We start from the raw sequence: 27,954 nt of genomic DNA on the forward strand, positions 1-27,954 counted from the left end.
CGGGGCCGTGGGGGCCCAAGCAGGAAGTGGCGGAGAGGAAGCGGCGCCGCTGAGGGGCCCGAACGGGACCGGGATCGGGAACCGGGATCGGGAACCGGGAACCGGGAACGGCATCGAGGAGCGGCATCGAGAAGCGGGCAGCGGCAGCCGGGGAGCGGCCCCCGAGCGCGGCTCCAGGTAGCGGGGCCTGAGGGGCGGGAGAGGCCTGAGGGGGTCAAGGCCTGAGGGGGGGGCGAGGCCTGGGCGGGAAACGCGGCCTGAGGGGGCCCGGCCTGAGGGGGGAAAGGGACGGGAACAACCCCCAAAAATCCCGGGATTTGGAGGGGTCATCGTCACCTCTTCCCTCCCAAAAATCCCGGGATTTGGGGGGGTCATCGTCACCTCTTCCCTCCCAAAATCCCGGGATTTGGAGGGGTCATCGTCACCTCTTCCCTCCCAAAATCCCGGGATTTGGGGGGGTCATCGTCACCTCTTCCCTCCCAAAATCCCGGGATTTTTGGGGGTCGTGATCGTTCCCCTCCCATTCCCGGAATTTTGGAGGGTCACGGTCGCTTCTTTCCGACTAAAAAAATCCCGGGATTTTTGGGGATCATCGTCATCTTTTCCCTCTGAAATCCCGGGATTTTGGAGGGTCTCGGTCACTCCCCTCCCATCCGAAATCCCGGGATTTTCAGGGGTTATCTTCGGGTTTTTCCACAAAAAGAAATGCCCGGGATTTGTGGGGATCAGGATCATTCCCACCCCCGATCCTCGATCCTGGAATTTTGGGGGGTCACGGGCAGCCCTTCCCCAAATCCCAAATCCTGGGATTTTGAGAGGGCTCGGTCCTTCCTCCGTCCTCTCCTTCCCAGAATTTGGGATTGGGAATTTGGGATTGGGAATTTGGGATTGGGAATTTGGGGTCAGTGTGAGGAGTCTGGGAATTGGGAGTTTGGGATTGGGGAATTTGGGATCAGGACGGGAAATTCGGGATGGGGAGTTTGGGATTGGGGAGTTTGGGATGGGGAATTTGGGATCAGGACAGGAAATTTGGGATGGGGAGTTTGGGATTGAGATGGGAAATTCGGGACAGGGATGGGGAGTTTGGGATTGGGGAATTTGGGATCAGGATGGGAAATTCAGGATGGGGAGTTTGGGATCAGGATGGGAAATTCGGGATGGGGAGTTTGGGATTGGGGAATTTGGGATTGGGAAATTCGGGATGGGGAGTTTGGGATTGAGATGGGAAATTCGGGACAGGGATGGGGAGTTTGGGATTGGGGAGTTTGGGATCAGGATGGGAAATTCGGGATGGGGAGTTTGGGATGGGAAATTTGGGATTGAGATGGGGAATTTGGAATTGGGGAATTTGGGATGGGGAATTTGGGATCAGGACAGGAAATTCGGGATGGGGAGTTTGGGATTGAGATGGGAAATTCGGGACAGGGATGGGGAGCTTGGGATTGGGGAATTTGGGATCAGGATGGGAAATTCGGGATGGGGAATTTGGGATGGGAAATTTGGGATTGAGATGAGGAATTTGGGATTGGGGAATTTGAGATTGGGGAATTTGGGATGGGGAATTTGGGATCAGGACAGGAAATTCGGGATGGGGAGTTTGGGATTGAGATGGGAAATTCGGGACAGGGATGGGGAGCTTGGGATTGGGGAATTTGGGATGGGGAGTTTGGGATCAGGATGGGAAATTCAGGATGGGGAGTTCGGGATTGGGGAATTTGGGATGGGGAGTTTGGGATTGGGGAATTTGGGATTGGGGAATTTGGGATTGGGGAATTTGGGATGGGGAGTTTGGGATTGAGATGGGGAATTTGGGATGGGGAGTTTGGGATTGGGGAATTTGGGATGGGGAGTTTGGGATTGGGGAATTTGGGACGGGGAATTTGGGACGGGGAATTTGGGATGGGGAGTTTGGGATGGGGAATTTGGGATGGGGAATTTGGGATGGGGAGTTTGGGATTGGGGAGTTTGGGATGGGGAATTTGGGATGGGGAGTTTGGGATTGGGATGGGGAATTTGAGATTGGGACCTTGGGGTGGGGATGGGGACCTTGAGATCCTGAATATTTGGGAAAACCCCAAAATCCCACGGAATCCCTGCCCAGCCCCATCCCCATTTTCCCACCCTGGGAAAATGGGGAATCCCCGAAGCCTCCGTTCCCGTTCCCGTTGGGAATGTCAGGATTTTGGGATTTGTGGGATGGAGGGATCGGGGCCAGCCCCGGGCGGTGCCGCGGCTCCGGGGCCGGCAGATGGTCGGGAATTAATTCCCTCCAAATCCTGGGAATTTAATCCCACACGGATCCCTCGGCAGCTGCGCCGGGATGGGGGCGGGAGCGGCACGGGGGGAGCGGGAGTTTGGGATCGGGGATTTAGGATTGGGATGGGGAGTTTGGGATGGGGGATTTAGGATTGGGATGGGGAGAGTGGGATTGGGAGTTTGGGATGGGGGATTTAGGATTGGGATCAGGAGTTTGGGATCAGGAGTTTGGGATGGGGGATTTAGGATTGGGATGGGGAGTTTGGGATGGGGGATTTAGGATTGGGATGGGGAGAGTGGGATTGGGAGTTTGGGATGGGGGATTTAGGATTGGGATCAGGAGTTTGGGATCAGGAGTTTGGGATGGGGGATTTAGGATTGGGATGGGGAGTTTGGGATTGGGAGTTTGGGATCAGGAGTTTGGGATGGGGGATTTAGGATTGGGATGGGGAGTTTGGGATCAGGAGTTTGGGATCAGGAGTTTGGAATCGGGGATTTAGGATTGGGATGGGGAGAGTGGGATCGGGAGTTTGGGATCAGGAGTTTGGGATCGGGGATTTAGGATTGGGATGGGGAGAGTGGGATCGGGAGTTTGGGATCAGGAGTTTGGGATCGGGGATTTAGGATTGGGATGGGGAGAGTGGGATGGGGAGGGTGGGATCGGGAGTTTGGGATCAGGAGTTTGGGATGGGGATGAGGAGTTTGGGATCAGGGATTTAGGATTGGGATGGGGAGTTTGGGATCGGGAGTTTGGGATCAGGATGGGGAGTCTGGGATCGGGATGGGGAGTTTGGGATCAGGGATTTAGGGTTGGGATGGGGAGTTTGGGATCAGGGATTTAGGGTTGGGATGGGGAGTTTGGGATCAGGGATTTAGGATTGGGATGGGGAGTTTGGGATCAGGGATTTAGGATTGGGATGGGGAGTTTGGGATCAGGATGGGGAGAGTGGGATCAGGAGTTTGGGATGGGGATGAGGAGTTTGGGATGGGGGATTTAGGATTGGGATGGGGAGAGTGGGATCAGGAGTTTGGGATCAGGAGTTTGGGATCGGGGATTTAGGATTGGGATGGGGAGTTTGGGATCACGAGTTTGGGATGGGAAATTTGGGATCAGGAGTTTGGGATGGGTTGGAGTTGAGGATTTAGGGTTGAGATGGGGAGTTTGGGATGGGGAGTTTGGGATGGGGAGTTTGGGATGGGAGTTTGGGATTGGGAGTTTGGGATTGGGATGAGGAGTTTGGGATCAGGATGGGGAGTTTGGGATCAGGGATTTAGGATTGGGATGGAGATTTTGGGATCGGGGCTTGATGGGGATGGGGAGTTTGGGATCAGGAATTTGGGATTGGGATGAGGAATTTGGGATCCGTGTGAGCAGTTTGGGATCTGTGTGAGGAGTTTGGGATTGGGATCAGGAGTTTGGGATCAGTGTGAGGAATTTGGGATCCGTGTGAGCAGTTTGGGATCTGTGTGAGGAGTTTGGGATTGGGATCAGGAGTTTGGGATCCGTGTGAGCAGTTTGGGATCTGTGTGAGGAGTTTGGGATTGGGATCAGGAGTTTGGGATCAGTGTGAGGAATTTGGGATCCATGTGAGCAGTTTGGGATCAGTTTGGAAACCAGGATTTGCCACGGGTGGATTTTTTGGGATGATCTCTCCCCGTTTGTGGCTCTCCTGCTTTTCCTTTTCCACGGGAAACTGAGCCAGGAAGGATTTTCCAAACCCACCCGGCTCCTTTTGGATCCTCCAGGCCTGGGTGTGCTCATTCCCAAAAAAACCCTTGGATTGGGGTCACAGGAAGAAGGAATTGGGCTGGGGAAATCCTGGATCCATCCCAGACATTCCCAAGGATTTGGATGTGAATGGGAAAGGACAAAGAGCGAAATTCCCTCCCCCCCCAAAACAATTCCAACAATTCCCGGCTTTTCCAAAGGATTCATTCCCTACCTGGGGAGGCTTTTCATGGGATAAAAGGGCAGGAAAAAAAAGGGGATTTGGGAAGGAAAAGGCCTCTCCTGGGGCACATTCCAGAGGAAAAATCCATGGAATTCCACCAGCTCCGGGGGGGTTTTCCAGAGGCCTCAAACCCAGCGGGAATTCAGGGCTGGATCCATGGCTCTTCCCAGTTTTCCAAGCTGGAAAAACTGTGGGAATAAAACCCCTCCTCATGAAAGGAGATTTTTCCCTAAAAACCCCCAAATTCCATGGAGCTTCCAGGCCTGCTGGAATTCTGGAATTCCAGGGAATTGTCCCTGGGATGTGACAGATCCCGAGGCTTTCCCAGCAATTCTGGGAATTCAGGAGAGGAATCGGCAGCCGGGCTGGGAAGGGAATTTTTGGGGTGGGAATGGGGATTTTTGGGATAAAAGGGGAATTTTTGGGATAAAAGGGGGGGATTTGGGATTGGAATGGGGATTTTTGGGTTGAAAGGGGAATTTTTGGGATTGGAATGGGGATTTTTGGGATTGGAATGGGGATTTTGGGATTGGAATGGGGATTTTTGGGATTGGAATGGGGATTTTTGGGATAAAAGGGGGGGATTTGGGGTGGGAATGAGGATTTTTGGGATAAAAGGGGAATTTTTGGGATTGGAATGGGGATTTTGGGGATGAAAGGGGAATTTTTGGGATGGGAATGAGGATTTTTGGGATAAAAGGGGGGGATTTGGGGTGGGAATGGGGATTTTTGGGATGAAAGGGGAATTTTTGGGATTGGAATGGGGATTTTTGGGATAAAAGGGGTGGATTTGGGATTGGAATGGGAATTTTTGGGATAAAAGGGGAATATTTGGGATGGGAATGAGGATTTTTGGGATAAAAGGGAGGGATTTGGGGTGGGAATGGGGATTTTTGGGATAAAAGGGGAATATTTGGGGTGGGAATGAGGATTTTTGGGATAAAAGGGGGGGATTTGGGATGGGAATGGGGATTTTTGGGATGAAAGGGGAATTTTTGGGATTGGAATGGGGATTTTTGGGATTGGAATGGGAATTTTTGGGATAAAAGGGGAATATTTGGGATGGGAATGGGGATTTTTGGGATAAAAGGGGGGGATTTGGGATGGGAATGGGGATTTTTGGGATAAAAGGGGGGGATTTGGGATTGGAATGGGGATTTTTGTGACAAAAGGGGAATATTTGGGATGGGAATGAGGATATTTGGGATAAAAGGGGAATATTTGGGATGGGAATGAGGATTTTTGGGATAAAAGGGGAATATTTGGGATGGGAATGAGGATTTTTGGGATAAAAGGGGGGGATTTGGGGTGGGAATGGGGATTTTTGTGACAAAAGGGGAATATTTGGGATGGGAATGGGGATTTTTGGGATTGGAATGGGGATTTTTGGGATAAAGGGGGGGATTTGGGATTGGAATGGGGATTTTTGGGATGAAAGGGGAATTTTTGGGATTGGAATGGGGATTTTTGGGATTGGAATGGGGATTTTTGGGATAAAAGGGGAATATTTGGGATGGGAATGAGGATTTTTGGGATAAAAGGGGGATTTTTGAGATGGAGAGGAGATGTTTGGGATGGGATGGGAAATGAATGGGATGGAAATGGAACGGGAATAGGAATAAACTGGAATGGGAATGGAATAAAAACAGGAACAAAATGGAAAAGAAATAGAAATAAAACGGAGCAGGAAAGGAATGGGAATTAGAACGGAATGGAAAATTAATGGGAATTCTGGGAGATAAACCAGGAACGGGAAAAGGCTTCGGAACATCGGGATTCCCGGGATTTTTGGGGCTGGAAACCCAGCAATTCCCACTGGGAAAACCCAAAATTCCCAACACCCTCATCCCCTTTTTTCTGCTTTTCCAGCTCATTCCCAGCCATGGGGGACATGAAAACCCCGGATTTCGACGACCTCTTGGCCGCCTTCGACATCCCCGACATCGACGCCAACGAGGCCATCCACTCCCACCACGAGGATCCCGAATCCCACGGGAAACAAATCCCGGGAGACGCCGGAGCCGCCGGCGCCGCCGAGCACGTCCTGCCCCACCCGGACATCTCGGCCGTCAGCGTCATCGTCAAGAACACCGTGTGCCCGGAGCAGCTGGAAAACTTGGATTCCCGAGGGAAGGAGGGGCACGGGATGGCCCCGAGGCTCCTCCAGAACGGATTCGGAGCTCCCGACGTTCCCAGATCGCCCAATTCCCGCTCCGGGGAGGCGCCTCCCAACGGGGAGTGCTGGGGCAAGGAGAAGAATTCCAAGGCTTTGGATTTGTTCTCGCATTTCAGCCCCGATCCCAACGAGGACGGCGCCAATTTGATCGACAGATCCCGGGAATGTAAAGGCAAGGAGAAATCCCTGGCTGTGCCCTCGCTGGCTCCGTCCCCAACCCCGGCCGTGGATCCCAAGAGATCCCTGGGAGAATCCTCGGAGGGGCTGGATCCGCCTTTCCCGGCGCCGTTCCGGGCGGGAGCGGCCGGCGAGGGATCCCACCCCGTTGCCCGCATCAAGAAGGAGGAATCGGACTCGGAGGAGGCTCCGGGCAGGAGCTCCAGCCCCAAGGGCTCGGTGTTGGATCACCTGAAATCCGTCAGCGTCCGTTATTCCGCCGCCGAGGATTCTCCCGCCGCGCCGTGGCCGGGATCGGACGCGGCGGCGCCGGACGGCGGCGGCGGCGGCGGCGCCGAGGTCAAACGCTCGCCCGGGAGCCCTCGGGAATCTTTCTCCTCTCCGGGAATTCCCATCCCGCCCTCTCCCAAGCAGCTCTCCCTGAAGGAAGAGCGGGAAATGCTGGAGAAATCCATGGGGAGCCCCGGCAGCGTTTCCAGCGGCGAGGAGGAGGAGGAGGAGGAGGAAGAGGAGGAGGAGGAGGAGGAAGAAAACACCAACTCGCCCTCCTCCAGCTCCTCGCGGCCGCTCAAAGTCCGCATCAAAACCATCAAAACCTCCTGCGGCAGCATCACCAGGACGGTCACCAGGGTCTCCTCGGACTCGGAGCCGCCCTCCGCCGCCACCCTGAGCCAGCAGAATTCCCAGGAATCCTCGGAATTCCCGGCGGAGGCGGCGCCCAGGGAAAAGCCGGAGCTCCCCGGCGCTCCGAAGGGCGCGGAAGGGCCCAGGACGGTGAGCGTGCAGCTGGGCAACGGCACCAAGCTGAAGGGCACGGTGCTGCCGGTGGCCACCATCCAGAGCGCCAGCAGCGCCATGCTGATCGCCGCCAGCGTGGCCCAGCAGAAATCCGCCGCGCTCCCGGCAAAGAGCGGCAAATCCGTGGCTAAAAACATCCTCAGCTTGGTGCCGCAACCCCTCCCCAAAACCAACGGCGCCGCCAAATCCGACGGCGGCGGCGGCGGCGGCGCGGCGGCGAAATCGGCGCCCGGCGTGGCCGGCACCGTCATCTCCCGCAGCCAATCCAGCCTGGTGGAGGCGTTCAACAAAATCCTCAACGGTAAAAACCCTCTGCCCACCTACCGGCCCAACCTGAGCCCGCCCGCCGAGTCCAGCCTGGCGCTGCCGCCCGCCGGCTACCGCTGCCTGGAGTGCGGCGACGCCTTCGCGCTGGAGCGCAGCCTGGCGCGGCACTACGACCGGCGCAGCATGCGCATCGAGGTCACCTGCAACCACTGCGCCAAGCGCTTGGTGTTCTTCAACAAGTGCAGCCTGCTGCTGCACGCCCGCGAGCACAAGGACAAGGGTTTGGTGATGCAGTGCTCGCATCTGGTGATGCGGCCGGTGGCGCTGGAGCAGATGATCGGGCAGCCCGACGTGACGCCGCTGCTGGCGGTGGCGGCGGCGGAAGGAGGGAGCGCGGCGGCGGCGGCGGCGGCGGCGGCGCAGGAAACGGCGGTGCTGCCCTTGGGGACGGAGCAGAGCAGCTACAGCTGCTTCAGGTGTTTGGAGTGTAAGGAGCAGTGCAAGGACAAGGCCGGGCTGGCGGCGCATTTCCAGCAGGTGACGGCGGGAGGAGGAAGCACGGTGAGAGACGGGACACGGTGCGGGGAGATGGTGGGGAGGTGGTGGGACATCATGAGAAGAAGGTGGGACATGGGGGGACATGGTTGGAGAGTGGTGGGACATCATGAGAAGAAGGTGGGACATCATAAGAAGAGAGGAAGAAGGTGGGAGATGGTGGGGAGGTGGTGAGAAGGTGGTGGGACATCGTGAGAAGAAAGGAAGAAGGTGGGAGAGCAGTGGGAGAGTGGTGGGAGAAGGTGGGAGATGGTGGGAAGGTGGTGGGACATCATGAGAAGAAGGTGGGACATCATAAGAAGAGAGGAAGAAGGTGGGACATGGTGGGAGATGGTTGGAGAGTGGTGGGACATCATGAGAAGAAGGTGGGACATGGTGGAACAAGGTGGGAGAGGAGTGGGAAGGTGGTGAGAGGGTGGTGGAACATCATGAGAAGAGGGTGGGATAAGGTGGGAGATGGTGAGAAGGTGGTGAGACATCATAAGAAGAGAGGAAGAAGGTGGGAGAGCAGTGGGAGAGTGGTGGGAGAAGGTGGGATATGGTGGGAAGTGTGGGACATCATGAGAAGAAGGTGGGACATGGTGGGAGATGGTTGGAGAGTGGTGGGACATCATGAGAAGAAGGTGGGACATCATAAGAAGAGAGGAAGAAGGTGGGGCATGGTGGGAGATGGTGAGAAGGTGGTGGGACATCATGAGAAGAAGGTGGGAGGTGGTGGGGAGGTGGTGAGAAGGTGGGACATGGTGGGAAGAAGGTGGGAGAGCAGTGGGAAGGTGGTGGGAGAAGGTGGGATATGGTGGGAAGTGTGGGACATCATGAGAAGAAGGTGGGACGTGGTGGGGAAGTGGTGAGAAGGTGGTGGGACATCATGAGAAGGTGGGAGATGGTGGGAAGGTGGTGGGACATCATGAGAAGAAGGTGGGAGGTGGTGGGGAGGTGGTGAGAAGGTGGGACATGGTGGGAAGAAGGTGGGAGAGCAGTGGGAAGGTGGTGGGAGAAGGTGGGAGATGGTGGGAAGTGTGGGACATCATGAGAAGAAGGTGGGACATGGTGGGGAGGTGGTGAGAAGGAGGTGGAACATCATGAGAAGGTGGGAGATGGTGAGGCATCGTGAGAAGAAGGGAAGAAGGTGGGAGAGTAATGGGAAGGTGATGAGAAAGTGGTGGAACATCAGGAGAAGAAAGGAAGAAGGTTGGAGAAGGTGGGACATGGTGGGAAGTGTGGGACATCATGAGGAGAAGAGGGTGGGACATGGTGGGAGAGGGTGGGAGAGCAGTGGAAGGTGGTGAGAACATGGTGGGACATCATGAGGAGAAGGTGGAACATGGTGGGAGAGGGTGGGAGATGGTGGGAGAGTGGTGGGACATCATGAGGAGAAGAGGGTGGGACATGGTGGGAGAGGGTGGGACATGGTGGGAAGTTTGGGACATCATGAGAAGAAGGTGGGGAGGTGGTGAGAAGGTCGTGGGACATCATGAGGAGAAGGTGGGACATGGTGGGAGAGGGTGGAAGGTGGCAGGAGATGCTGGGAGATGGTTGAGGAGGTGGGAGAAGGTGAGAGGACAGTGGGAACATCCATCCATGGATCCCATCCCATCCCATCCCATCCCATAAATCCCATCCCATCCCATCCCATGGATCCCATCCCATCCCATCCCATCCCATCCCATAAATCCCATAAATCCCATCCCATCAATCCCATCCCATAAATCCCATTCCATCCCATCCCATCCCATAACTCCCATGGATCCCATAAATCCCATGGATCCCATCCCATCCCATCCCATCCCATCCCATCCCATCCCATCCCATCCCATCCCATCCCATCCCAGCAGCTCCATCCTGATCCATCCCATCCCAGTCCCCACTGGGATCTCCCCAGTCATGTTTGGATCCTGATCCCGTTGGGAATTCCCCAGAACTTTTTGGGATCCTGATTTCATTGGGAATTTTCCCAGAACTTTTTGGGATCCTGATCCTGTTGGGAATTCCTCAGAACTTTCTGGGATCCCGATTTCATTGGGAATTCCCCAGAACTTTCTGGGATCCTGATCCCGTTGGGAATTCCCCAGAACATTTTGGGATCCTGATCCTGTTGGGAATTTTCCCAGAATTTTTTGGGATCCTGATCCTGTTGGAATTCATTCCCCAGATTTTTTTGGGATCCTGATCCCGTTGGGAATTCCCCAGAACTTTTTGGGATCCTGATCCCGTCAGAAATTCCCCATTCCCCAGAATATTTTGGGATCCTGATCCTGTCGGGAATTCCCCAGAATTTTTTGGGATCCTGATTTCGTTTGGAATTTTCCCAGAACTTTCTGGGATCCCGATTTCATTGGGAATTCCCCAGAACTTTTTGGGATCCTGATCCTGTTGGGAATTCCCCAGAACTTTCTGGGATCCTGATCCCATCAGAAATTCCCCAGAACTTTTTGGGATCCTGATTTCATTGGGAATTCCCCAGAACTTTCTGGGATCCTGATCCCGTTGGGAATTCCCCAGAACTTTCTGGGATCCTGATCCCGTTGGGAATTCCCCAGAATATTTTGGGATCCTGATCCCATCAGGAATTCCCCAGAACTTTTTGGGATCCTGATCCTGTTGGGAATTCCCCAGAACTTTCTGGGATCCTGATCCCATCAGAAATTCCCCAGAACTTTTTGGGATCCTGATTTCATTGGGAATTCCCCAGAACTTTCTGGGATCCTGATCCCGTTGGGAATTCCCCAGAACTTTCTGGGATCCTGATCCCGTTGGGAATTCCCCAGAATATTTTGGGATCCTGATCCCATCAGGAATTCCCCAGAACTTTTTGGGATCCTGATCCTGTTGGGAATTCCCCAGAACTTTCTGGGATCCTGATCCCGTTGGGAATTCCCCAGAACTTTCTGGGATCCTGATCCTGTTGGAAATTCCCCAGAACTTTTTGGGATCCTGATTTCGTTTGGAATTTTCCCAGAACTTTTTGGGATCCTGATCCCGTTGGGAATTCCCCGTCCCCATTTTTAACCCCTTCCTTACCAAACCCTCCCATAACTCCCCCACCCTTTGCTTCCCACCGAATCCTCCCTGGATTTTTTCACCATCCCAGACCCCGGAATTCCCGGAATTCCCAGAATTCCCAGAATTCCCGTTTTTCCCCCGCTCAGGTGTGCTCGGCGTGTCCCATGATCCTGGCCAACCGCTGCAGCTTCAGCGCGCACCAGCGCATGCACCGCAGCCGCCCGCCCCACGTGTGCCCCGAGTGCGGCGGCAACTTCCTGCTGGCCAACTTCCAGAGCCACCTGCGGGAATCCTGCCTGCACTTCTCCCGCAGGGTGGGATACAGGTAATCCCGGGAATCACGGGAATTCGGGAATTCTGGGAATCGCAGGAATCCCGGGAATGCCAGGAATAACAGGGAATTTGGGGTGGGAATTTCCTGCTGGCCAACTTCCAGAGCCACCTGCGGGAATCCTGCCTGCACTTCTCCCGCAGGGTGGGATACAGGTAATCCCGGGAATCACGGGAATTCTGGGAATTCTGGGAATAACCGGGAATTCTGGGGTGGGAATTCCGTGAATTCCAGGAATTTGGGGTGGGAATTTCCTGCTGGCCAACTTCCAGAGCCACCTGCGGGAATCCTGCCTGCACTTCTCCCGCAGGGTGGGGTACAGGTAATCCCGGGAATCCTGGGAATTTGGGAATTCTGGGAATTCTGGGGTGGGAATTCTGGGAATTCCAGGAATTTGGGGTGGGAATTTCCTGCTGGCCAACTTCCAGAGCCACCTGCGGGAATCCTGCCTGCACTTCTCCCGCAGGGTGGGATACAGGTAATCCCGGGAATTCGGGAATTCCGGGAATTCTGGGAATTCTGGGAATCGCAGGAATTCTGGGAATCGCAGGAATCCCGGGAATGCCGGGAATAACCGGGAATTTGGGGTGGGAATTTCCTGCTGGCCAACTTCCAGAGTCACCTGCGGGAATCCTGCCTGCACTTCTCCCGCAGGGTGGGGTACAGGTAATCCCGGGAATCACGGGAATTCGGGAATTCTGGGAATTCTGGAATCCCGGGAACCCCGGGAATAACCGGGAATAACCGGGAATAACCGGGAATTTGGGGTGGGAATTTCCTGCTGGCCAACTTCCAGAGCCACCTGCGGGAATCCTGCCTGCACTTCTCCCGCAGGGTGGGATACAGGTAATCCCAGGAATCACGGGAATTCTGGGAATTCTGGGAATTCTGGGGTGGGAATTCCGGGAATAACCGGGAATTTGGGGTGGGAATTTCCTGCTGGCCAACTTCCAGAGCCACCTGCGGGAATCCTGCCTGCACTTCTCCCGCAGGGTGGGGTACAGGTAATCCCGGGAATTCGGGAATTCTGGGAATTCTGGGAATTCTGGGAATGCCAGGAATCCCGGGAATGCCAGGAATAACCGGGAATTTGGGGTGGGAATTTCCTGCTGGCCAACTTCCAGAGCCACCTGCGGGAATCCTGCCTGCACTTCTCCCGCAGGGTGGGGTACAGGTAATCCCGGGAATTCGGGAATTCTGGGAATTCTGGGAATCACAGGAATTCTGGGGTGGGAATTCCGGGAGTTCTGGGGTGGGAATTTCCTGCTGGCCAACTTCCAGAGCCACCTGCGGGAATCCTGCCTGCACTTCTCCCGCAGGGTGGGGTACAGGTAATCCCGGGAATCACGGGAATTCGGGAATTCTGGGAATTCTGGGAATTCTGGGAATGCCAGGAATCCCGGGAATGCCAGGAATAACCGGGAATTTGGGGTGGGAATTTCCTGCTGGCCAACTTCCAGAGCCACCTGCGGGAATCCTGCCTGCACTTCTCCCGCAGGGTGGGATACAGGTAATCCCGGGAATTACGGGAATTCGGGAATTCTGGGAATTCTGGGAATCGCAGGAATCCCGGGAATGCCAGGAATAACCGGGAATTTGGGGTGGGAATTTCCTGCTGGCCAACTTCCAGAGCCACCTGCGGGAATCCTGCCTGCACTTCTCCCGCAGGGTGGGGTACAGGTAATCCCGGGAATTCCGGGAATTCGGGAATTCTGGGAATTCTGGAATTCCGGGAATCGCAGGAATGCTGGGAATCCTGGGAGTTCTGGGGTGGGAATTTCCTGCTGGCCAACTTTGTCTCCCTTTGGAATCCGTGATCCCTTTGGAACCCCCGATCCCATTGGGAATTTCCTGATCCCTTTGGAACCCCAAATTCCATTGGAAATTCCCCAATCCCAATGGGAATTTCCTGATCCTTTTGGGAATTCCCGGATCCCTTTGGAATCCCCAGTCTCTTTGGAATCCCCGATCCCTTTGGGAATTCCCGGATCCCGTTGGGAATTCCCGGATCCCTTTGGAACCCCCGATCCCGTTGGGAATTCCCGGATCCCTTTGGAACCCCCGATCCCGTTGGGAATTCCCGGATCCCTTTGGAACGCCCGATCCCATTGGGAATTCCCGGATCCCTTTTTTAACCCCCGATCCCATTGGGAATTCCCGGATCCCTTTGGAACCCCTGACCCCGTTGGGAATTCCCTGATCCCTTTGGGAATTCCCCGATCCCTTTGGGAATTCCCGGATCCCTTTGGAACCCCAGATCCCGTTGGGAATTCCCGGATCCCTTTGGAACCCCAGATCCCGTTGGGAATTCCCGGATCCCTTTGGAACCCCCGATCCCTTTGGGAATTTCCCAATCCCTTTGGAACCCCTGATCCCATTGGGAATCCCCAATCCCTCTGGGAATTCCCGGATCCCGTTGGGAATTCCTGGATCCCTCTGGAACCCCCAATCCCTTTGGAACCCCCGATCCCATTGGGAATTCCCGGATCCCTTTGGAACCCCAGATCCCGTTGGGAATTCCCGGATCCCGTTGGGAATCCCCGATCCCGTTGGGAATTCCCGGATCCCTCTGGAACGCCGTCTCCCTCTGATCCCCGCAGGTGTCCCAGCTGCTCCGTGGTGTTCGGCGGCGTCAATTCCATCAAGTCCCACATCCAGAGCTCGCACTGCGAGGTTTTCCACAAGTGCCCCGTGTGTCCCATGGCCTTCAAATCCTCCCCCAGCGCCCAGGGCCACCTGTGCGCCCAACACCCGGCCTGCGGCGCGCAGCCCGCCAAGTCAGTGCCGCGGAACGCCGGGAAAAACAGCGGGATAACGGGGGGATAACAGCGGGATAACGCGGGGATAACACCGGGATAACGGCGGGAAAAACAGCGGGATAACGGGGGGATAACAGTGGGATAACGCGGGGATAACACGGGGGAAACGGCGGGATAACGCGGGGATAACATGGGGGAACACCGGGAAAAACAGCGGGATAACGCGGGGGAAACGGCGGGATAACGTGGGGATAACAGGGGGGAACACAGGGAAAAACAGCGGGATAACAAGGGGAAAACACCAGGATAACGCGGGGGAAACAGGGGGGAACACAGGGAAAAACAGCGGGAATAATGGCGGGAAAAACAGCGGGATAACGCGGGGATAACACCAGGATAACGGCGGGAAAAACACCGGGATAACGCCGGGAAAAACAGCGGGATAACGCGGGAAAAACAGCGGGATAACACGGGAATAACACGGGGGAACACAGGGAAAAAGAGCGGGATAACGCGGGGATAACAGCGGGATAACGCCGGGAAAAACAGGGGGGAACACAGGGAAAAACAGCGGGATAACGCGGGGATAACACCGGGATAACGCGGGAATAACGGGGAAACGGCGGGAAAAACAGCGGGATAACGCGGGAAAAACAGCGGGATAACGCGGGAAAAACAGCGGGATAACGTGGGAAAAACAGCGGGATAACGCGGGGATAACAGCGGGATAACGCGGGGATAACACCGGGATAAAGGCGGGAGAAACAGCGGGATAACGCAGGAAAAACAGGGGGGAACGGCGGGAAAAACAGCGGGATAACGGCGGGAAAAACGGCGGGATAACGTGGGGATAACACAGGAGAACACAGGGAAAAACAGCGGGATAACGCGGGGGAAACGGCGGGATAATGTGGGAAAAACGGGGGAACGGCGGGAAAAACAGCGGGATAACGTGGGGATAACACGGGGGAACACAGGGAAAAACAGCGGGATAACACCGGGATAACGGCGGGAAAAACAGTGGGATAACGTGGGGGAAACGGCGGGATAACGGCAGGAAAAACAGCGGGATAACGCGGGAAAAACAGCGGGATAACGCGGGGATAACACGGGGGAACGGCGGGAATGACAGGGGGAAACGGTGGGAAAAACACTGGGATAACGCGGGAATAACGGGGGAAACGGCGGAAAAAACACCGGGATAACGGCGGGAATAACACGGGGAAATGGCGGGAATAACACCGGGAGAAACACCAGGATAACGTGGGAATAACAGGGGGAAACGGCGGGAATAACACCAGGGAAACAGCAGGGATAACACGGGGAATAACACCGGGAAAACAGCGGGAAACTGCGGGGAAACAGCGGGAGTAACATGGGGAAACAGCGGGAATGACACAGGGAAACAGCGGGAATAACAGCGGGAAACAGCGGGGAATAATACGGGGAAACAGCGGGAATAACACCGGGAAACTGCGGGAAAAACAGCGGGAAAACAGCAGGAAGCAGGTTTTCCATGGATTTCCAATGATTCCCACGGATTTTCCATGGATTTTCCATGGATTTTTCCAGGCTGATTTACAAGTGTGCCATGTGTGACACGGTGTTCACGCACAGCTTCCCATCGATATTCCCATTGACATTTCCATGGAATTTCCATGGATTTTTCCCGGGATTTTTCCCAGGACGATCCCCACGGGTTTTCCACGGATTTCCCATGGATTTTCCATGGATTTTCCATGGATTTTCCAGGCTGATTTACAAGTGTGCCATGTGTGACACGGTGTTCACGCACAGCTTCCCATTGACATTTCCATGGCATTTCCATGGAGTTTTCCTGGGATTTTTCCTGGGATTTTTCCTGGGATTTTTCCTGGGATTTTCCCAGGACAATCCCCACGGGTTTCCCATGGATTTCCCATGGATTTTCCAGGCTGATTTACAAGTGTGCCATGTGTGACACGGTGTTCACGCACAGCTTCCCATCGATATTCCCATAGATATTCCCATTGGATTTCTATGGAATTTCCATGGATTTCCATGGATTTTTCCCGGGATTTTTCCTGGGACGATCCCCACGGGTTTTCCACGGATTTCCCATGGATTTTCCATGGATTTTCCATGGATTTTCCATGGATTTCCCATGGATTTTTCCAGGCTGATTTACAAGTGTGCCATGTGTGACACGGTGTTCACGCACAGCTTCCCATTGACATTTCCATGGAATTTCCATGGATTTTTTGGGGGATTTTTCATGGGATTTTTCCCAGGACGATCCCCACGGGTTTTCCATGGATTTCCCATGGATTTCCCATGGATTTTCCATGGATTTTCCAGGCTGATTTACAAGTGTGCCATGTGTGACACGGTGTTCACGCACAGCTTCCCATCCATATTCCCATTGATATTCCCATTGGATTCCCATGGATTTCCATGGATTTTTCCCGGGATTTTTCCTAGGACGATCCCCACGGGTTTTCCATGGATTTCCCATGGATTTTCCATGGATTTTTCCAGGCTGATTTACAAGTGTGCCGTGTGTGACATGGTGTTCACACACAGCTTCCCATCGATATTCCCATTGGATTTCTATGGAATTTCCATGGATTTCCATGGATTTTTCTTGGGATTTTTTCTGGGATTTTTCCTGGGACGATCCCCACGGGTTTTCCATGGATTTCCCATGGATTTCCCATGGATTTTTCCAGGCTGATTTACAAGTGTGCCATGCGTGACACGGTGTTCACGCACAGCTTCCCATCGATATTCCCATTGGATTTCCATGGAATTTCCATGGATTTCCATGGATTTTTCCTGGGATTTTTCCTGGGATTTTTCCCAGGACAATTCCCACGGGTTTTCCATGGATTTCCAATGATTCCCATGGATTTCCCATGGATTTTCCAGGCTGATTTACAAGTGTGCCATGTGTGACACGGTGTTCACGCACAGCTTCCCATTGACATTTCCATGGAATTTCCATGGATTTTTTGGGGGATTTTTCATGGGATTTTTCCCAGGACGATCCCCACGGGTTTTCCATGGATTTCCCATGGATTTTCCATGGATTTTCCATGGATTTTCCAGGCTGATTTACAAGTGTGCCATGTGTGACACGGTGTTCACGCACAGCTTCCCATTGATATTCCCATGGATTTTTCCCGGGATTTTTCCCGGGATTTTTCCCGGGATGATCCCCACAGGTTTTCCATGGATTTCCCACGGGTTTTCCATGGATTTTCCATGGATTTTTCCAGGCTGATTTACAAGTGTGCTGTGTGTGACACGGTGTTCACGCACAGCTTCCCATCGATATTCCCATGGCATTTCCATGGAATTTCCATGGATTTTTCCTGGGATTTTTCCCAGGACGATCCCCACGGGTTTTCCATGGATTTCCCACGGGTTTTCCATGGATTTTCCATGGATTTTCCAGGCTGATTTACAAGTGTGCCATGTGTGACACGGTGTTCACGCACAGCTTCCCATTGACATTTCCATGGATTTTTTGGGGGATTTTTCATGGATTTTTCCCAGGACAATTCCCACGGGTTTTCCATGGATTTCCAATGATTCCCATGGATTTTCCATGGATTTTTCCAGGCTGATTTACAAGTGTGCCATGTGTGACATGGTGTTCACGCACAGCTTCCCATCGATATTCCCATGGAATTTTTTTGGGGGATTTTTCATGGGATTTTTCCCAGGACGATTCCCATGGGTTTTCCATGGATTTCCAATGATTCCCATGGATTTTCCATGGATTTTCCAGGCTGATTTACAAGTGTGCCATGTGTGACACGGTGTTCACGCACAGCTTCCCATCGATATTCCCATTGGATTTCCATGGAATTTCCATGGATTTCCATGGATTTTTCCTGGGATTTTTCCTGGGATTTTTCCCAGGACAATTCCCACGGGTTTTCCATGGATTTCCAATGATTCCCATGGATTTCCCATGGATTTTCCAGGCTGATTTACAAGTGTGCCATGTGTGACACGGTGTTCACGCACAGCTTCCCATTGACATTTCCATGGAATTTCCATGGATTTTTTGGGGGATTTTTCATGGGATTTTTCCCAGGACGATCCCCACGGGTTTTCCATGGATTTCCCATGGATTTTCCATGGATTTTCCATGGATTTTCCAGGCTGATTTACAAGTGTGCCATGTGTGACACGGTGTTCACGCACAGCTTCCCATTGATATTCCCATGGATTTTTCCCGGGATTTTTCCCGGGATTTTTCCCGGGATGATCCCCACAGGTTTTCCATGGATTTCCCACGGGTTTTCCATGGATTTTCCATGGATTTTTCCAGGCTGATTTACAAGTGTGCTGTGTGTGACACGGTGTTCACGCACAGCTTCCCATCGATATTCCCATGGCATTTCCATGGAATTTCCATGGATTTTTCCTGGGATTTTTCCCAGGACGATCCCCACGGGTTTTCCATGGATTTCCCACGGGTTTTCCATGGATTTTCCATGGATTTTCCAGGCTGATTTACAAGTGTGCCATGTGTGACACGGTGTTCACGCACAGCTTCCCATTGACATTTCCATGGATTTTTTGGGGGATTTTTCATGGATTTTTCCCAGGACAATTCCCACGGGTTTTCCATGGATTTCCAATGATTCCCATGGATTTTCCATGGATTTTTCCAGGCTGATTTACAAGTGTGCCATGTGTGACATGGTGTTCACGCACAGCTTCCCATCGATATTCCCATCGATATTCCCATTGGATTTCTATGGAATTTCCATGGATTTCCATGGATTTTTCCCGGGATTTTTTCTGGGATTTTTCCCAGGACGATTCCCATGGGTTTTCCATGGATTTCCCATGGATTTTCCATGGATTTTTCCAGGCTGATTTACAAGTGTGCCATGTGTGACACGGTGTTCACGCACAGCTTCCCATTGACATTTCCATGGAATTTCCATGGATTTTTCCTGGGATTTTTTCTGGGATTTTCCCAGGACGATTCCCACGGGTTTTCCATGGATTTCCCATGGATTTTCCATGGATTTTTCCAGGCTGATTTACAAGTGTGCCATGTGTGACACGGTGTTCACGCACAAGCCGCTGCTCTCGTCGCACTTTGACCAGCACCTGCTCCCGCAGCGCGTCAGCGTCTTCCGCTGCCCCCACTGCCCGCTGCTCTTCGCCCAGAAACGAACCATGCTCGAGCACCTCAAGGTCAGACACCATTCCCAACGGGAATCCCGGAATTCCCAACGGGAATCCCGGAATTCCGGCTAAAAACGGTGAAATTCCGGGCAAAAACGGTGAAATTCTGGGGAAAAACGATGGAATTCTGGGGGAAAACGGTGAAATTCTGGGCAAAAACGATGGAATTCTGGGCAAAAAGCGGGGGAAGTGAGGGTGGGGTGAGGTCCCTCAAACACCCCCTGCTTGAGGAGCTCAGAATTCCCACCGGGAATGGTGAAATTCCCGCCGGGAATGGTGAAATTCCAGCCAGAAACGGCGAAATTCCGGCCAAAAATGGTGAAATTCCGGCCAGAAACGGTGAAATTCTGGGTAAAAAACTGGGGAAATGAGGGTGGGGAGAGCTCCCTCAAACACCCCCTGCTCGAGGAGCTCAGAATTCCCACCGGGAATGGTGAAATTCCAGCTGGGAATGGCAAAATTCCCACTGGGAATGGCAAAATTCCGGCCGAAAACGGTGAAATTCTGGCCGAAAACGGTGAAATTCTGGGCAAAAACGGTGAAATTCCCGCCAAAAATGATGGAATTCTGGGCAAAAACCGGGAGAAATGAGGGTGGGGAGAGCTCCCTCAAACACCCCCTGCTCGAGGAGCACAGAATTCCAGCCGGGAATGCCGGAATTCCGGCTGAAAATGATGGAATTCTGGCCAAAAATGCCGGAATTCCTGGAAAAATTGGGGGAAATGGGGTGGGGAGCGAAGGGAAGCGGGAGCTGGGATCCGGGCGGGATTTTTCCAAAGGATCTTTTCCATCCCAAACCATTCCAGGATTCCCTGGGTTGGTTTCTTTGGGATTTTTGGGATAAATCCTGGATCCTGATGGAGATTTTTCCATGGATTCCCCACCCCTGGATCCCCCCGGAACACCGGGAATGTCCCTGCCCGTGGGATTGGGCTGGGATTGGATGGGATTTAAGGATCTTTTCCATCCCAAAGCATTCCAGGATTCCCTGGGTTGGTTTCTTTGGGATTTTCGGGATAAATCCTGGATCCTGCCGGAGATTTTCCATGGATTCCCCATCCCTGGGAGTCTCCAGGACCCCCTGGCACGGTGGGAATGTCCCCACCCTGGATTTTTAAGGATCTTTGGGATCTTTTCCATCCCAAAGCTTTCCAGGATTCCCTGTTTTGGCTCAGATGGGATTTTCAGGATAAATCCTGGATCCTGTCCCAGATTTTTCCATGGATTCCCCATCCCTGGATCCCCCTGGAACACCGGGAATGTCCCTGCCCGTGGGATTGGGCTGGGATTGGATGGGATTTAAGGATCTTTTCCATCCCAAACCATTCCAGGATTCCCTGGGTTGGTTTCTTTGGCATTTTCGGGATAAATCCTGGATCCTGCCCGAGATTTTCCATGGATTCCCCATCCCTGGATCCACCTGGAACACCGGGAATGTCCCTGCCCTGGATTTTTAAGGACCTTTGGGATCTTTTCCATCCCAAAGCTTTCCAGGATTCCCTGTTTTGGCTCAGATGGGATTTCAGGGATAAATCCTGGATCCTGCCCCAGATTTTCCATGGATTCCCCACCCCTGGATCCCCCTGGAACACCGGGAATGCCCATGGGATTGGGCTGGGATTGGATGGGATTTAAGGATCTTTTCCATCCCAAACCATTCCAAGATTCCCTGGGTTGGTTTCTTGGGCATTTTCGGGATAAATCCTGGATCCTGCCGGAGATTTTCCATGGATTCCCCATCCCTGGAGCTCCCTGGCACGGTGGGAATGTCCCCACCCTGGATTTTTAAGGATCTTTGGGATCTTTTCCATCCCAAAGTTTTCCAGGATTCCCTGTTTTGGCTCAGATGGGATTTCAGGGATAAATCCTGGATCCTGTCCCAGATTTTTCCATGGATTCCCCATCCCTGGATCCACCTGGAACACCGGGAATGCCCGTGGGATTGGGCTGGGATTGGATGGGATTTAAGGATCTTTTCCATCCCAAACCACTCCAAGATTCCCTTTCCTGCTTTCTTTGGGATTTTCGGGATAAATCCTGGATCCTGTCCCAGATTTTTCCATGGATTCCCCACCCCTGGATCCCCCTGGAACACCGGGAATGTCCCTGCCCGTGGGATTGGATGGGATTTAAGGATCTTTTCCATCCCAAACCATTCCAAGATTCCCTTTCCCGCTTTCTTCGGGATTCCAGGGATAAATCCCAAACCCCAGCCCCGATTTTTCCACGGATTCTCTCCAACATTCCCAATCCCCCCTTTCCCAGAATTCCCACCAAGCCCCGAAATCCAAGGACGACTCCTCCAAGAAATCCCCGGCTCTGCTGACGCCCAAACCGGAACCTCTGGAAGCTCCGGTGGCCAAAAATTCCGAGGAATCCTCGAGCTCCACGGAGGAAGAGGAGCCCCCGAGCTCCCCGGAGCTGAGGAAGAGCAAACGGAGCCGATTCCAGCGGAAATCCGGGAATAAATCCAAGGGCAGCGGCTGGACCTGCGGCGTTTGCCACTCGTGGTTCCCCGAGCGCGACGAGTACGTGGCGCACATGAAGAGGGAGCACGGAAAGGTGGGAAAAAGGCGGGAATTCCCGGGAATTCCAGCCGGGAAATCCCTCGGGAATGGGGTTTGGGGCGGGAAATTTGAGTTCTTGCCTTTGGCTGGAGCGGGAATTTCGGCTCTGGGATTTTTTCAGGATTTCTCCGGGATTTTTCCAGGGTTTTTTTGGAGTTTTCTCAGGGATTTTTCCCGGATTTTCTGGGATTTTCCCAGGGTTTTCTTGGGATTTATCTGGGGTTTTCCTGGGATGTTTCTGGCATTTTCCTCAGGATTTGTTTGGGATATTCCTGGGGTTTTCCTGGGGATTTGTCTGGGATGTTTCTGGGGTTTTCCCAGGATTTCCCGGGATTTTCCGGGGTTTTCCTGGGATGTTTGTGGGGTTTTCCTGGGAATTTGTTTGGGATATTCCTGGGGATTTTCCAGGGTTTTCGTCTGGGATTTTCCTGGGAATTTGTTCGGGATATTCCTGGGATTTTCCTGGGAATTTGTTCGGGATATTCCTGGGATTTTCCTGGGGATTTGTGAGGGATTTTCCTGGGATTTTTTGGGGGGATATTCCTGGGGATTTTCCGGGGTTTTTGTCTGGGGTTTCCTGGGATTTTCCGGGGGGATTTTCTGGGATATTCCTGGGATGTTTCTGGGGTTTTCCTGGGGATTTTCCCGGGGATTTTCCCGGGGGATTTTCCGGGGTTTTCCTGGGATGTTTCTGGGGTTTTCCTGGGGATTTGTCTGGGATTTCCTGGGATTTTCCTGGGGATTTGTCTGGGATGTTTCTGGGGTTTTCTCAGGATTTCCTGGGATTTTCCTGGGGATTTTCCGGGGTTTTCCTGGGCTGTTTCGGGGATTTTCTTGGGGATTTTCTGGGATTTTCCTGGGGATTTGTGTGGGATTTTCCTGGGAATTTGTTTGAGATTTTCCTGGGGATTTTCCGGGATATTCCCTGGGATATTCCCAGGGATGTTCCTGGGGATGTTCCCGTGGGATTTCCCGGGATTTCCTCTGGCTGTTCCCGCAGTCGGTGAAGAAGTTCCCGTGCCACCTGTGCGAGCGCTCCTTCTGCTCCGCGCCCAGCCTGCGCCGCCACGTCCGCGTCAACCACGAGGGCATCAAACGCGTCTACCCCTGCCGGTATTCCCGGGATTCCACAATTCCTGGGGTCCCCAATTCCCGGGATCCCCCCATTCCCAGGATTCCCCCTGATCCCTGGGATCCCCACAATTCCTGCATCCCCCCATTCCCGGGATCCCCACAATTCCCGGGATTCCCCCATTCCCGGGATTCCACAATTCCTGGGGTCCACAATTCCCGGGATTCCCCCATTCCCGGGATTCCCCCATTCCCGGGATTCCACAATTCCCGGGATTCCACAATTCCCAGGATTCCACCATTCCTGGGGTCCCCAATTCCCGGGATTCCCCCATTCCCAGGATTCCACCATTCCTGGGGTCCCCCCATTCCCGGGATTCCCCATTTCTGGGATCCCCCCATTCCCGGGATTCCCCATTTCTGGGATCCCCCCATTCCTGGGATCCCCAATTCCCGGGATTCCACCATTCCTGGGGTCCCCAATTCCCGGGATTCCCCCATTCCCGGGATTCCCCCATTCCCGGGATTCCACCATTCCTGGGATTCCACAATTCCCGGGATTCCACAATTCCTGGGATCCCCACAATTCCTGGGATCCCCAATTCCCGGGATTCCCCCATTCCCGGGATTCCACAATTCCTGGGATTCCCCCTGGTCCCTGGGATCCCCCAATTCCCGGGATCCTCCCAATTCCCAGGATCCCCACAATTCCCAGTTTAATTCCCGAGGGATCAGGGTTTAATTCCCAAAGAATTGAGGTTTGATTCCCAAGGGATTGAGGTTTAATTCCCAAGGGATCAGGGTTTAATTCCCAAGGGATTGGGGTTTAATTCCCAAAGAATTGGGGTTTAATTCCCAAGGGATTGGGGTTTAATTCCCAAGGGATCAGGGTTTAATTCCCAAAGAATTGAGGTTTAATTCCCAAGGGATCAGGATGTAATTCCCAAGGGATTGGGGTTTAATTCCCAAAGAATTCAGGGCTGGGTTCCCACCCGTTCCACCCAAGTCAGGAATCGGAATTCCAGGAAGGAGAGGGGTTTGGGAGTGTCTGGAATTTGGGAATTCCGTCGGCAGCATTCCCGTTTTTCCGGGGCAGGTACTGCACGGAGGGGAAGCGAACGTTCAGCAGCCGCCTGATCCTGGAGAAGCACATCCAGGTGCGCCACGGCCTCTCCGGAGCCGACGGCCGCGGCCTGGAGCTGCCCGCGGGGCGCGGAGCCGGCGGCCAGGTACCGCCACGGGCTCGGGATTCCGGCATTTCCCGGGAATTCTGGGGGGTTCCTGGGAATTCTGGGGGGTTCTCGGGGATTCCAGCATTTCCTGGGGATTACGGGGGGTTCCCGGGAATTCCGGCATTTCCTGGGGATTCTGGGGGGTTCCCGGGGATTCCAGCATTTCCTGGGGATTCCGGCATTTCCCGGGAATTCTGGCATTTCCTGGGGATTCCGGCATTTCCTGGGAATTCCGGCATTTCCTGGGGATTCCGGGGGGTTCCTGGGGGATTTTCTGGGAATTCCAGGGGGTTCCTGGGAATTCCGGGGGATTTCTGGGGATTTCTGGGAAATCCGGGGGGTTCCTGGGGATTCCGGGGGGTTCTTGGGGGTTTCCTGGGAATTTTGGGGTTTTCCTGGGAATTCCGGGGGGTTCTTGGGGGTTTCCTGGGAATTCCAGGGGCATACTGGGCATTTCCTGGGGATTTCTTGGGCGTTCCATGTGGTTTCCCATGAATTCCCGGTGTTTCCTGTTTTTTCCTGTGAATTCTGGGCGGTTCCAGGGCGTTCCTGGGTGTTTCCTGGGTGTTTCCTGTGTTTTCCTGTGAATTCCAGGCAGGTTCCCAGGTGTTTCCTGTGAATTCCTGGAATTTCCAGGGGGTTCCTGGGTGTTCCCTGGGTGTTTCCTGGGTGTTCCCTGTGTTTTCCTGTGAATTCTGGGGGATTCCAGGGGATTTCCTGGGTGTTTCCTGGGCATTTCCCGGTTGTTTTCCCGTGAATTCCCAACATTTCCTCCCATTCCCGTCCCTCTGACCCCTCCTCTCCCTCATTCCCAGGCTCCGTGCCGGAAGCGCAAACTCTCCTCGGACGATTCGTGCAGCGAGGAGCCCGACAGCACCACCCCCCCCTCCCAAACCCCGCACCCCAAACCCCCCAAGGCCCCGTTCCGCTGCCGCAAGTGCGGCTTCGCCGCCGCCGCCCGCGCCGAGCTCCAGGCGCACCTGGCCCAGCACCGCGGCAACACCGCGACGACGACAACCGGAACAACAACCGGAACGACCACCGGAGCGACAACAGGCGGCAGCCAACAGTGCCGCGAGTGCGGGCTCTGCTTCGCCTCCCCCGGCTCCCTCAGCCGCCACCGCTTCATCTCCCACAAGAAGAGGAAAGGCTCGGATCCCGCCGAGGAGCCGGGAAGCGCCTCCCGAGGGAGCGGAGACGGTGCCGGGGGTACAGGCGGAGGAACAGGCGGAGGAGGTACAGGCGGAGCGGCGCAGGGGAAGTTGGAGTGCAAAGTTTGCGGGAGAGGATTCGAGAGTCAGCTCAACCTGAAAACGCATTTCCGGACCCACGGAATGGCGTTCATCCGCGCGCGGCAGGGAGCCGAGGAGAACTGAGGATTCCCGGGATTCTGGGATTCCTGGAGTTCCTGGGATTCTGGGATTCTGGGATTGGTGTTCATCCGCGCGCGGCAGGGAGCCGAGGAGAACTGAACATTCCCGGGAATTCCTGGGGTTCTGGGATTCTGGGATTCTGGAATTCTGGGAATGGCTTCATCTGCGCGCGGCAGGGAGCCGAGGAAAACTGAGATTCCCGGGATTCTGGGATTCCTGGGATTCCTGGGATTCTGGGATTCTGGGATTGGCTTCATCCGCGCGCGGCAGGGAGCCGAGGAAAACTGAGGATTCCCGGGAATTCCTGGGATTCTGGGATTCTGGGATTGGCTTCATCCGCGCGCGGCAGGGAGCCGAGGAAAACTGAGATTCCCGGGATTCTGGGATTCCTGGGATTCTGGGATTCTGGGATTGGCTTCATCCGCGTGCGGCAGGGAGCCGAGGAGAACTGAGGATTCCCGGGATTCTGGGATTCTGGGATTCCTGGGATTCTGGGATTCTGGGATTGGCTTCATCCGCGCGCGGCAGGGAGCCGAGGAGAACTGAGAATTCCTGGGATTCTGGGATTCCTGGAGTTCTGGGATTGGCTTCATCCGAGGAGAACTGAGATTCCCGGGATTCTGGGAATGGCTTCATCCGCGCGCGGCAGGGAGCTGAGGAGAACTGAGGATTCCCGGGATTCTGGGATTCCTGGAGTTCCTGGGATTCTGGGATTCTGGGATTGGTGTTCATCCGCGCGCGGCAGGGAGCCGAGGAGAACTGAACATTCCCGGGAATTCCTGGGGTTCTGGGATTCTGGGATTCTGGAATTCTGGGAATGGCTTCATCTGCGCGCGGCAGGGAGCCGAGGAAAACTGAGATTCCCGGGATTCTGGGATTCCTGGGATTCCTGGGATTCTGGGATTCTGGGATTGGCTTCATCCGCGCGCGGCAGGGAGCCGAGGAAAACTGAGGATTCCCGGGAATTCCTGGGATTCTGGGATTCTGGGATTGGCTTCATCCGCGCGCGGCAGGGAGCCGAGGAAAACTGAGATTCCCGGGATTCTGGGATTCCTGGGATTCTGGGATTCTGGGATTGGCTTCATCCGCGTGCGGCAGGGAGCCGAGGAGAACTGAGGATTCCCGGGATTCTGGGATTCTGGGATTCCTGGGATTCTGGGATTCTGGGATTGGCTTCATCCGCGCGCGGCAGGGAGCCGAGGAGAACTGAGATTCCTGGGAATTCCCTGGGATTCTGGAATTCCTGGGATTGGCTTCATCCGAGCCCAGCAGGCAGCCGAGGAGAACTGAGCATTCCCAGAATTCCCGGAATTCCCAGGATTCCGGGATTGGCTCCCAAAGCGGCCTCGAGCAGAACGGAGCATTCCCAGGAATCCCGGAATTCCCACAATTCCAGGATCAGCCCTCAGCGTGCCCGGGAATCTCAGAATTCCCGGAATTCCGGGTTGGGCTCCAAGGCCGGGATTTGGCGCCGTGTACATAAAACCCCCGGGAAACGCCGGATTCGGGGGAAGGATTTGGGAATTCCGGGATTCCTGGGGGCTCTTCCCAGGAATTCCTGGATCCGGGGAAGCTTTTCCAGCAAAATCCAATTTTTTTATTTTTTAATTTTGGGGGTTTTTTGGGCTTTTGTTTGATTTTCCTGGAATTTTTTTCCTGGAATTTTTTTCCTGGAATTCTTTTCCCCATTGGGAACCGTTCCCGGTGTGCTCTGGGAAGGAATTCCTGGATCCGGAGCCTGGGAATTCCGGAGGATTCCTGGGAATGACGTTCGGACACTCCCGAGGGAGGAGAAAGAAATAAAAAAAGAGGAAAAAATCGGGAAAAGGGAAGGAAAACTGGGAAGAAAAAAAAAAATGGGAAAAAAACTGGGAAAGGAATTTTTCCTTTGGGAATGAACAACAACCCAAAATTCCCAGGATTGGAAAAAGGATCCAGGGAATCCCAGCCAGGATTGGAATCCCAAATTCCAATTTTTCCCGTGGGAAAAGTGGGAAAACCTCTCCGGAATTCCGGACCGAGCTCCGGGGGCTTTTCCAGCTCCTTTTCCCAACCCTTTCCCAGCTTTTTTCCAGCTCCTCCTTTCCCTCGGGATCCGGGAACTTTTCCCGCCTCAAATCCCCCTCTGGAAAAGCCGGGAATTCCCGGAATTCCCTGTGGATAACTCCCCCCTTTCCCTGTAAAGTTGTATCATACACTAAAATCCATCCCAACAACTGCTGAGCTCCTTTTGGGATTTTCCAA

The 27,954-nt window shown here is 54.0% G+C and overlaps 1 protein-coding gene across 2 annotated transcripts; it reads left to right on the forward strand.

Moving 5' to 3' along the window:
• Positions 1-27,926, forward strand: ZNF687 (zinc finger protein 687). 2 transcript variants are annotated; one of them, XM_058860248.1, is made up of 11 exons: positions 1-177; positions 6,078-8,187; positions 11,331-11,509; positions 14,116-14,292; positions 19,314-19,476; positions 21,733-22,029; positions 23,035-23,147; positions 24,202-24,334; positions 25,153-25,715; positions 25,812-25,830; positions 25,906-27,926. In XM_058860248.1, exons 2-9 carry the CDS (start codon positions 6,091-6,093, stop codon positions 25,711-25,713), a joined length of 3,720 nt encoding a protein of 1,239 aa, XP_058716231.1. In that variant the 5' UTR covers positions 1-177; positions 6,078-6,090; the 3' UTR covers positions 25,714-25,715; positions 25,812-25,830; positions 25,906-27,926. The 2 variants fall into 2 exon arrangements, with proteins under 2 accessions (XP_058716231.1, XP_058716230.1); XM_058860247.1 differs by having other exon boundaries at positions 26,079-27,926.
• The last annotated feature ends 28 nt before the right edge of the window (positions 27,927-27,954 follow it).

The sequence above is a fragment of the Poecile atricapillus genome, chromosome 33 (assembly GCF_030490865.1).
Source record: "Poecile atricapillus isolate bPoeAtr1 chromosome 33, bPoeAtr1.hap1, whole genome shotgun sequence".
Lineage (NCBI taxonomy): Eukaryota > Metazoa > Chordata > Aves > Passeriformes > Paridae > Poecile > Poecile atricapillus.